This window comes from Lonchura striata, chromosome 13 (assembly GCF_046129695.1).
Source record: "Lonchura striata isolate bLonStr1 chromosome 13, bLonStr1.mat, whole genome shotgun sequence".
Classification (NCBI taxonomy): Eukaryota; Metazoa; Chordata; class Aves; order Passeriformes; family Estrildidae; genus Lonchura; species Lonchura striata.
In genome coordinates, this window is record NC_134615.1 from 17,707,040 (window position 1) to 17,719,375 (window position 12,336).

Sequence of the window (12,336 nt, forward strand, 5' to 3'; positions counted from 1 at the left end):
TAAATAATGTTAATTTTACAGTCTCTTAAATCTGATTTACTTTTGCTTTGAAAAAATGAGAAATGGGCTTTGAAAAAATACAAATATCATAAAATGGACTGAAGCATAATTTTATTTCTTCTATAAAATCCAAATAAATGACCTAAAAATTAAAAAAAATACTAAACTTCATAATTTTATAGTTCTAGAATCTTCTTTTAAATTAATTGAACTGACAGATTTAAGTATACAATGTGTATTACCCTTCTGGTTGTTATTGTGTAATTATTATTAATAATTAAGGATACTACCGTTTGGATAGGTTGAATATATGAATCCTTTCTGTCTGTGATATGTTACTTCCTAGTGTACATAACAATTATCAAATAGAATGATGATATTTAAAAAAGTATCATATTTGTTTTGGAAAGAATGGTGATGGTATTTTTGGTATTGATGCTGCATTCATGTGCTGCAGTTCTTATACGGGAGGCTCTTATACCAAAAATTGCATCTGTGTTGGAGAAACTTGTTCCTTTTTTCCCAGCAGATGTACAAATCTGTAAATTAATTCTTGCTGGAGCTTTTCATAAAGTCTCACAAGAGGTGATGAATCATCCAGAGTTCCATGCCCTCTAAAGCTTCAAGCAGCTTTGTTTCTTCTTGGCAGATGCATCTCAAAAGAGGCAAAATGAACTCTGGTTTAAATAATTTTGATTGAAAGTGCCTCAAAAGATCTGTTGCCTTCTAAAGAACATGATCCTGCAGAATTCAGTGAATATCCTGCTTCTGCTGTGTTGAGTGAGGCTGCAAAGATCAAAGAGCTGCCTTTTTTTTGCCATTTGATTTGAGCAGAAAGAACTTTGCCTTTGTAAGGACGGTCCCTGTTTATCTTCAGTTTCTTTTGTGGGTGCAGTATGTATGCACAGATATTCTGTGTACGGGTGTCACTGGCCAAAAGGAAAATCAGAAATGCAGCACTTCAGACACTGAGCTCTCAGAGCGCACAGATGTTTCACTCTGCTTCTGGAGCTTTTGCTTAAAATTTTCCAAGTAGGCAAAGGAACAGATAATTGATTGTTAACTTTTTATTGAAGCACACTACACTGGCAACTTCCCAACAGGCTGGAAGTCAAAATTTATTTTAATAAGAAAATAAAGCTTGCTCCTTATGCCCATTCTTCTGCATTTCTTTCAGTATTCAGCTAAGGTGTGTTTGATTCCCCTTCAAATGTTTTTTTTTTGAAAACTGAGCTATCAAAATCTGGTGCTTTGAAACATGCCTGAAGGAATATAATTACTTAGGTTTGTTTGACAACCTGGGGCTTCATGTTTCACATTATTTTCCAGAATTCTTTCTGCAGACACTCGGAGTTGCAGTATACATGTCCTTCAATTGTATGGGGAAAGGTTCTGACTCTGTGTCTCTATGTGTTAGGGCTGTGAGGAGGCATTTGAGAAGGACAGAGAGCAAGCAGTTATTTTTCTTAATTGTGCTTCATTTATTACCTTCAGAATTAGAGTTTATGCTGTGTGTTGATTTTGTCTCATGGGATTGCAGTAAAGACATAATAGGATGGAATAGGCTAAACAAATGTGACAGATCTTAATATTCTGGTGTTAGGACATCACAAGTGTTAGTGCAGGAATTTTTGGCTGTCATTATTTTGTGTGACTTTTCCAAATTTAATATAACCAGGGTGAGGGATGCCAGCTGCAGGCTCTCCAAGCTGAGGTCCTCAGCTCAGGTAGAGCTTGCTGAGGTCTGCTGCGTCAGGCTCTGACTCAAGGGCAAGAACACACTGTCAGTGCCAAGGTTTGCTCAGAGATGATGCAATCTAGCAAATGCAGATCCATCCCAGGTCCGAGGACCAGAGACTTTGCTGTGTTTCGTAAGGGTTTGGAAAAAGACAAGAAAGAACAGAAAGGGCGTTTGTCCTTGGCCTTGCTGTGGAGGTTGGGAAGGCTGCAAGGTACAGTATCCTGAGATTACTGGAGACCTCAAGGAATTTGAAGTTTTCTGGACCTGTTTTTTGAATGAGAGAGGTATGTGCCAGCCTAGGTTCTTTTCTAGCTTAGTTTGGTAGAATCTTACCCTTTCATTTCAAGTTCCTTTATCATGCCATTTCTATTTAAACTGGGTTAGGTGAGTTCAGTGAGGAAGGATTCTGTCTCAAGGATCTCATGTGTATATTGTATTCAGATTTTCCACTAAAGAATACAGCTTCTGGAAAATGTTTTTATTTTTCCATCTAAGTCTTGCATTTTTTAACAGCATACTTCATCAGCTGCAGAAGTATAAAATGTGTACATGTGCCCTTTTACATTGTGTCTTTATTTCTTAATCACTCATCCCCTACCAACTGTGCAGGTGTCATGTACCCCATACAGGAAAGTGGTAGGAGTTGCTCAGCCCCCAGGAAAAGTTTATTTTCTAAATGCTCCAGATGGAGAAAGTTTCCCAATTGGCAATTGGGAAAGCAGTGATAGTGCTGTGTGGCACTTTGCCTTTTATTCTGTAGCCTTTCTCCAAGGGTGTGTCACTCTGGGGCTCAGCTGGTCCCTGAGTGGGGCTGCTGGAAGCACCTGGAGTCAATCAGCTCCTTCCCAGAGAAACCAGCCAACCAAATCCCTCACACCAGCACCCTGTTCACAGATGGGTGTAATTACTCTTATTTAATTGAGATTTCTTTGCCCTCTTTTGATTTTTTCAGGCCCCTCCACATCCTGATCTGCAATGCTGCCGTGTTTGGTGCTCCCTGGTCCTTGACAGAGGATGGCCTGGAGTCCACCTTCCAGGTGAACCACCTGGGACATTTCTATCTTGTCCAGCTTCTGGAAGATGTTCTACGCCAGTCGTCTCCTGCCAGGGTTGTCGTGGTGTCTTCTGAGTCCCACAGGTTGGTGAATGTTAACTTTAGTTTTGCTGGAATCGTTAATCCTTAGAGAATGAAACAGTTTGGGCAGAGCCACAGAAGTTTCTGAAAATGAAGGTCTTTGCTCTCAAGCATTTGCCTTTGAATAATCTTTGTAAAAATAGAAGCATTACTAATGCCTGTGGATGTTTCTGGATTTGGCTCTGTTGCTGGATAAAGCATGTTCTAGTTGTATAACAGTATGTAGATATTTTTTGATCATTCTTTGTGTGAATGCAGATTTTCGCTGCATTTCAGACCACTCATTGATTTTGTGAGGAGATGGAATAATAATTGATTAAATCTGAATGGCATGACCTATATTGATTTGTCATTCAACAACTTCAACATCTTAGCAAAAGGAATGTGCAGATATTTTAGCAGGAGAAACAATGCAATTAAAAACTGCTAGATGAAATCCAGTTGTTTTATAATGAGAAATTAGGGAATTCAATGCAGACATTAGCTGTATAATTGTAAAATGGGAAGTAGTGTAGTTAATACATATTGCAAATCTGGCTATGTCTCTTTTGGTAAATTTTTTAATTAAAATGTTAGATGCTCATCTATTTTGCTGCCAGGAAAAGTGCAGTTGGTAAAAAAGATGTTGATGAGGTTTTCCTTATTTCAGATGTGCTTGTGTTTTTGTGTTAATAACTGAAAATATGGTTTTGATTTAAATAAAGTTCCTTGTGCAAAATGAATGCCCCAGTTCTCAATTTTACTGGGCACCAACCACTTACTCCTTGCTGATTCAGTTCAAGAACTTCAGGATTAAGCCTATAACATCCAGCTTTAAACATTACTGTTGATTTCTATTTCACTTTTGGTCCTGTGCAGCAGCTCTAGCAAACTAAAAGGAAGAATGTGAGATTGCCTTTTTTTATTTTTTTCTGTCTTCATATTTCTGAAATGTTTTAGTGACCCAGAATGAAGCTTATTTTTTTTAATCATGTTTCCATAAAATGTAACCCCAGGGACCTGGTAGAGAGAGACCAGCCAAGGGTCGGGCTGAAACCTTTATCACTTCCAAACACAGGGGCTTATGGTATAAATGACACACTGCAGATAGATTTACTTTTACCATTTTAAATTTATGATGGCTGAAATGAAAGGAAGCAATAGAAAATGCCAGTAATAATCCTCCCCACTGTTAAAAGACATGAAATGTCTAGTAATTAGGTGGTAACAAAATCTGGACATCCTTATCTTTGCAAATCACACCAGGTTTGTGAAAGCAAGTAGCAGAGTCCTGTTAGGAGTGAGGGCAGCTACTGCAGGGCAGGCGAGATAGCTCTAGAAATAAATCTGCCAACTCCAATCACTTGCCAGATGTGGAGGGCACAATGGGATATGTATAAATGAGCTGTTATTTAATGGGAGATTATGTTGAATTGTCAGCTGCTTGTTCCCCCTTGTAAGTTTATATCTCTGATAGTATTTTAAATGACATCTTTGTTTTTCACTGCATTAAGTGTTGTGTGTAACCAGGGCTCTCATCTCTGGACATCTTTATCTGTGTTTTTGAAACCATTTTGAAAGTGCTCATTGCTAAGTCAGAGAGATCAGCCAAGGTTGACAGAAGCCTATAAGGAAATAAGTAACAGTCTATGTTTGAATAAAATAATTAACACAACTAGTAAATTTCCCTTTTTCTAAGGAGTCCAAATAACATCTTGCAGCTTATCTTATCACTTAGACTGATCATTGTAAATAACTGTGCTTTCCCCAGCCCCCAGTCTGTTTAATGGGAAGAAGTTTATGTAAGGAGTTAGTTAGGTATTATTAGGTGGTCGTTCTTTCTGACCTACTTGAGAACTCTGAGCCTTAAACCATGTCGTAAAACAGAAGTGTTGGTATCTAATTACTTCCATAAACCTTGACTGGATCTTTTTGCTGGAGTCAAGACCCCCTGTTAGGGGAAAAATCAAGTCCCATGTTTACAGAAAATGCTATCCTGCACTGCTCCAAGGCAAAATATTTATTTGCCTCTTTTGCTCTTTGTTCATTTCTAGTTACATCTCTGGATTCAGCACAAATGAGTTCTGTTTAAATTAAGCTTTTGGGTACTTTAAGCACATAATATTAAAATCAGAATAAGTAGGTTGACTTTCTGGCTTTATTTCTGTGTTGTTAACTTGATTGTACAGCCCATTATTCCCCTGAATTCATTGAGATTGACTCACATAATCACACTTGTAGGACTGGACTCAAAATATGCCACTGTGTTTCCTTTATACAGTAGCACACAAAGAGTTTTATTTATAGATTATTTTTGGTGTCGTATGTGATTACTTGTGGAACGAATATAGGAGATTCCTCCCAGAATAGTCCTGTTAATTTCAGAAATGTATTTTATCTAACTGAAAATTATGAAAGAGAAATTTTGTTGTTGAAATTGAAGGGCTAATTGTGCAAGACACAGAACATCCTGGCTTCCTCTTGAGTTCAAATACTGCATTGCATTTCTCTGAGTGTATTATAATTCTGCTCACAGAATGAATGTAGAAATTCCAGCTGATCTCTTCATTTCTGGGCATGAGATGCAAAATTAGTAAAGATATTTTAAAACATTTTTCTAGTGTGTACTATAATTATGTTTATCCCTGTTCTCCCCAGCTGATTTTGAAAACTGAGTATTAAAAAGAGCTTGCTAAATCCATTTTATTTTTAGTAGCTCCCCTGAATGAAACATAGATCTGTAACTAAATGTAGTATTATTTTCTAATATTAAGATATAAGTAAATTAATAAATGAAATTGTAAGAACTGGGAGGAGAAATGCTTTATGGAAATTTCCTTTTTTTCATCTAAATGTCTTTAGAACATTCACTACTTTGTTTCTTTCCTTTTTTTTTTTAATAACAAACAGCTGGTGTTTAATGACTCTGTCAGACCCAATTAAAAAACGTCAACTAGTTACTTTGATTTGTGTTCAGCCATGCCATGGGTATACTTAAAAACATTATGCTCTGCCAGAGCTCATTTTGGCTTTGTTTACATTTATCTTTTAAACATATAAGACTATTGATGGCAAGTTACCAAGGTTATAACCCCTTTATATTCATCAATTTTTAATCTAAAAAAGAGCTTAAGAGGCAGTGAGACTCATCCATAGTTACTTGAACACTTAAATGCAAGTGTGCTCTGTGTGAGCACTGGATGCAATGATCAGGGGATGGGAAAAGAAAAGATTCTGGGTTGCTCTGCTTTTAGTTCAGAATTATTTTATCCTACATTATTTCCTCCAGTCTGATCATGCTTTTATGGATGTATGGCAAAATTTTTTTTTTTTTTTTTAATTTAAAATAAAGTGATTTGTAAGTTACATACAATGTCTTAAAACCATCAAAGTGTTTTCTGAGTTGTTTTTTGTTTGTTTGCTGTTTATAATGATCCAATAATTTTGTTGCCATATTATATGTGACTGTTCCTTGGGTCTCAGGCAATTTCCAGTAGATGCTTTCAGCTGCTAAATAAGCTGCTGTTTTATGTTGGTTCTGGCCAGGATCTACTCTGTTGTCTACATTTTATATTGTTCTTAATGAGAGTGAAATTAACTCTGGGGTATCTAAGGCATATTTACTGCTTCTCAGATTTACAGAAATTAAAGACTCCTCTGGAAAGCTTGATTTCAGCCTGCTTTCTCCACCCAAGAAGGAATATTGGGCTATGTTGGCCTACAACCGCTCCAAGCTTTGCAATATCCTGTTCTCCAACGAGCTGAACCGACGCCTCTCTCCCCACGGGGTGACATCCAACTCAGTCCATCCTGGAAATATGATTTATTCCTCCATTCATCGCAATTGGTGGCTGTACACTCTGCTGTTCACCTTGGCTCGACCTTTCACCAAGTCCATGGTAAGTGAATGCCTTAAACTCTTTTGTGCATCTCCATTTTTTCAAATCGGGGCAGAAGAGTTGTGAAAATCCAGCTGTTTGTATCTACCTCTTGCCCTTTATAACCATGATCCTGATTTTAATGGCAAAAATTCTGCCAGGACAGACAATTCTCTGGAAGAGAATTCTTCAACCACCTGAGATTTACTTTGTCAGCCTTCTGTAAAGGAACCTTCTAAGATGGAGTGCATGACCTTGTTTGCATATATGATTTTCACTGTGATTAAGTACATCCTATGTCTTAGGTGTGGGATAGTTTAGAGTTATTTCTGTGCTCAGGATACGTAAAACATCAAAAAAATTGCTTTGGCTTTTAAGTGGGATATGTTGACTGCATTTTTTATGTAAACAGATGCCCTAGTTAGAAAAGATACTACAGATGTTATTAATGGCTGAGGGAAAGTGCTTTCAGTGGTAAAAGCACCTTCATTCATATTTAAAAAAAAGCAACAACCCAACAATTTTCTTGATTCTTACAAAGTGCTGAAGACAATGGGTGTTTTCCATTTGTCTCCATTGGGTTTTGGACTGGAACCATGACATAATGAAAGGCTTTGCAGTTCTTCATTGCCAAGGTTATGAGTCTTTATTATGTAAGAATTTCCAGCACCTCCAGCGCTTGGAGGGGTTACTTTGGTGCTTTGAACCGCTGAGCCAATTATTTATTAGGAGTCCAGAGTATTTTTTAGGCAGAGAATGACATTTACTTCATTGAGAACTGGCTTCCTTTAACATTTAGGCTGTTTTTCATTCCTTTTTCACTGACCAAGAAGGGTGTTCCCAAAAAGAGGAGCAGGGAGAAGGAGTCTTCCTTGAATGTTTGCTTCTATGAATCAGGAAAATGAAAAGATCCATATCCCTGCAGAATCTTAATTTATACTGGGTTTACATGTGTGGAAAACAGAGGGTGTTTAAAAATCTGATTATGTGTCCATAAAAGAAAAATACTGGATCTTCAGTAAGACTGTGGAGAAAAAATATAAGTACTTTGGTGTTGACCAGGTGTCATTCAGGAGAGCCCTCACACCTCCAACCTCTGGCTACATTTTGCAGCCTGTACATATGCAAAGCTTATTTATGTCCACAAGATTGATACTTGAGTGCTCTGGCACCTTGGGACGAGTAATAATATCTTTCAACAGGCCTGTTTTTTTGACCAGGACCTATAAAACCAGGTCTCTGCTGTGTTAGGGATTGTTTGTAAAACAAATTCTTAAGTTCTCCTGAGAATGTGTAAGTGAATGTTATCAAAATTCTGTGAAAAGGATCCAGTCTGTGGCTGTTTATGAATTGTTAGTTTTATTTACTCTGACATATTTTCACAAATGGAACCTTTTGTGTTTGTTTCTCAGGGAATCTCATCCTCTAAGTAACAAAACAAAACATTGATGTTAATTTTAAATTCTTTAAAATAATTGATAGATTTTTAAATAGTGTCTATTAATGAGTATTACATAGAAGAATACAAAATACAGGACAAAGATATCAGCACTCAATAACAGTGGACTCTGGTCTAACCCAAATCACTTCTGTAAGTCCTTCATGTTTGTATTTCACTGAGGTTATTTGAATGTCATGATGGAGGGTATGGGCTGAGGTTAAGCATCAGTTTTACAACTCATATTCTGATATGAATTATGTTCCCCTGAACTCTACCAATGTTTCAACAGCCAGTAAAACTAGAAAAGTGCCCCTTCATGGGTATGCAAACAAGCTGAGCTGAAATTCTCAACATCATCAGTGTAAGAGGTTCTATTTTAAGGCTTGTAGGGAGCAAATGATTTGCTGCTGCTGCTTCTTTTTTAGGGATTGTGCTGTTATCAACCCAGTATAGACTTTGTTGGGGATCTTTTTCTGGGCTTCCTTTCCCTGTTTCTGTGGCAGCTCACCCTGGAGTTTAGATGAATGTTTTGGTCAGAATGTTGGGAGTGATCTCAAAGCTTTACAGCTGCAGTCCCAAGGTGGTGAGCTGCTCTCCCTGAGCTTTCCAAGGATGTCTGCATTGCACAATGCAGCATGATGCAGCAGCATCTAAAGCAGCTCCAGCTGAGCTGGGCCCAACACTGGAGATGATTTTGGAGACAAGGTTGTGTGGGGAGAGGGGAGGTTGGGCAGCCCAGGAGCCACACAGAAATGCCTGGAGCTGTTTTGGTCTCTGAGACTATAGCTTCAGCTGCTGCAGAATTTTGGTGTGTGGAGAGAGCAATCCTTCCTGGAGCCACTTTGAAACTGTTTGCTCTGTCCTGAGTTACTGGGCTCCTTGAGTCTTTTATATATCTATATCTGTCTATCTATATGTTTGTATATATATATATATATATATATATATATATATATATATATATATATATATATATATATATATATGTTTGTGTATATATATATATGTTTGTATATATATATATATGTACACACATGCATTCAGAAACTGCAGCTGCACATACCTGATTCTAAGGCCTTTTTGTATTATTGTGGTATCCAGGAAGTAGTTTGAAGTAGAGCAATGAAAACTGAAGACTATTCTTTCCTTTCCCATCAAAAATATAAAATCCACAAAGATTTCTACACAGAAATTTAGAAGTATTTTATAGAAAGAAATAGTTGCAAATGAATTGCCATTTTATTGTTGACGTAACTGTAGCTCTACTAATGTTAAAAGGGCCCTTTTTTACTTACCACTAAATAGTTACACAGTGAATTGGAGATGCTTGGATTATAATTAAAATTGAAACAAGTGGCCACTGTAAAAAACAAATTGGAAGAGAAGCTCTGAAGGTAACTTTGTAGGCCATGGTTATATTTAGCTGGTTTGATCTAAGGCTCTAGGGTTTTGAGTTTTTTTTTTCTTTCTACCTCTTTTACTCTTCTCTTTCCCTCTCTCTTCAAAAACTGACTTGAGAAGTTTGAGGGTTTTTTTTTTCTTTTGTTTTAAATGCTAGTCATTCAGAACCCATCTGATGTATCATTATTTACATACAAGACTAAAGTTAAATACATTTATTGTAAGTTTTGAGCTTACACTGAGTGTGGTATCTGGTGTCACCCCCAGGTGATTTTCAGTGTACAAGGGCATATAAAATTATAAGCAGAGTGCCATTATCGCACACTTGTAATAGTCTTACATAGACCCAAATATTTTTGTTGGCAGGTAACAGAGCAGAAAGAATATCATGTGTTAGAGTAGCAAGAGCTTAACAGATGTTTCAGTGAGCTACATTTTCAAATCCTTTTACATTAAGAAATAGCTGGGGTTTGGGGAAGTTCTGAGACTATTGGGTTACATTTCCTGTTGCAGTGCAAAGCCAGCCATTGTGTTGGAGTTTTAGCAGATGTGTTACCCCATTTTAATGGCTGGGAGTAAAACATTGGTTCTTTTGCTGAGATATCAATTACATTTATAAAAGCTCAACTTGTCACATTTAAAAGCATTTAGAAGTAGTAAGACAACTCTGCCCTTAATTTTTCACTGTGTAAGAGACTGATACTTGAAGGTCGCTTTGATTTCTTCCTTCTCCCCCAAAGATAGTAATTTCCCAGAACTGGATTTTGTATTTAAATTATTGCTGTTGAGAATTATAAGGAATATTTCAAAGGGCCCAAAACTCTTCTACATGTCTAATTTTTATATAAACCCATGAATTCTTGTCGGTGGGGTATTTTCCCAGGGCTGTTTAAGGCAGTAGCCCTATATTGCAGTGTTCAAACAGGCAGGAGGAAACCCCAGTGCCTAAAATTGCTTCATTGGCATTGCTTTTGCCATAAGTTGGAAGTGTCTGAATTTAAATTTCATGTCATGATTTCCATGCACATCTAACATCAACTCAGAAATGTTATTCTGGCAAGAAATCAATCTGCGTCTACAGGAGTGACTGCAACCTAATGATCACATCTGTTTGCTTTTGATAGAAGCCCAAAAGAGGCCCTGCAGCCTCATCACCTCTTTGCCTTCTTCCCTTCTCCTTTGCTGAAGGAGCTGGAATTACCCTTAGAGCTGGGGATAGAATTCCCACTCCAAGCAAACATTTTTTGCTGTCCAAAGATCCGTGTGGGCTGTGGTGGGTTGATGTTGGCTTCCAGTTCTGAATTCACAGCTCAGGCCAAATTCTGCCCTCAGCTGTGCCTGCCCAGCCAGGAGCAGCCTGGGCAGGGTGGGTGTGAGCGTGTTCCTGCACAGAATTTGGCCTCTCTTTCCTTAAGACACTGCTGGAAATACACTGGGGTTTCTTGAAAAGCAAGAGGCAGCTCTTTTTGACAAGAGCGTCACAGTTCAGGTTTGATCAAAATGACATTTTCTTTTCTCAGCTGAGTTCTGGGCAGGAAGTGAAGGAGGATGGGAGAGTGAAAGGGAAATAGTCACCTATTGGATATTAGCAGCTGTAGTGAGTGAATAAATCACATGAGCAGTTCTTCTGGTTTATGGATTAATGCCTGAAGTGTAAATGTTCAAGTGATGCTAAGCCACAGCTCTCCTTTTTAACATGCAGCTTTGTGGACCTTACCTCCAGTACCATGGAGGGAAAATTATTTTATTGAGCCCTGATTGTTTCCTTTCACAAAACTCCTATTTATAATTGACTGAATTGGGTAAAAGGAAAGAAGGCTTATGTGGAAGAACATTTTGATTTGTTGTAATAGGATGGTAAAGAGATGCCTCTAAAGTAGTTGTTGATCATTCTGTGTGTCCTATCCAGCAATAAAATGTAATATAAGCTAGTTTATTATCAAACTTACATTTAACTGATACATACTTTAACTTGCTGCTAAAATAAATGTAGCATGAAATGTAAGGGCAAATTAAATTTGTCCCCTGTAACCTACACCACAGGAATGGAAAGTCTCTATGGAAACTTATCCCTGTGCCGAAGTGAACAGGTCAGGACTGCAGTGACCAGAGTGGTGCTCAAGGCCAGCAGTGGCCACGGAATTTTCTATGTCCAGCATGTCCCCATAGCTGTTTGGGGAGCAGCTCTGTTTTTGTCCTGTAATTTCGTGGAGGAAATAAGGAATTTCTTCTTCTCCCTGCCAGATCCTTGCAGAATTTCAACAGGCTTTGTCAAGTATGTGGGTTGCAAGGCAGGGAAATACTTAGTCCTTGATATTTTATATTGCATATAATTACATAAAAATTTTAAATTAAAAATTAATATTTCCCTATATTTCCAGATTGTAAAAGCCCTTTCTTATTGTTATTTCTTCTCTTTTACTCACCATCACTTATGGAGCTGAAGTGCACCTGGAGTGCTGTGGAGTCTCTGAGGTGTTGTGCAGCATTGATCTGCTCAGAATGTGTTTGAGAAACCATAAGGAAGGAAATTTCTGTTATGAGTGTTGAGGTGCTTGGGTGAAAGGAATGGTGTTGCCCTCTGATAGAAACAGCTGAACAGGATGTTCAGTTTTGTGGATTTTTTTTGTCCATTTACCTTTGGTTTATTTATGTCATCAATATTCTATTACTTTGTTATTATGTTTATACTATGAATTTATTAGTATTATGAATTTGCCTCATCCTTATGGTAGTGTTGTGTTCTTTGCTCAAAAATTGA

At 37.6% G+C, this 12,336-nt stretch overlaps 1 protein-coding gene across 1 annotated transcript in view; it reads left to right on the forward strand.

Annotated features, from left to right (window-relative positions):
- WWOX (WW domain containing oxidoreductase) overlaps positions 1 to 12,336 on the forward strand; it is a 483,433-nt gene that overhangs the window by 106,817 nt on the left and 364,280 nt on the right. Inside the window, exons 7-8 of the mRNA XM_021541209.3 lie at positions 2,694 to 2,879; positions 6,490 to 6,754. Coding sequence (XP_021396884.2) covers positions 2,694 to 2,879; positions 6,490 to 6,754 — 451 coding nt within the window. The remainder of the gene's footprint in view (positions 1 to 2,693; positions 2,880 to 6,489; positions 6,755 to 12,336) is intronic.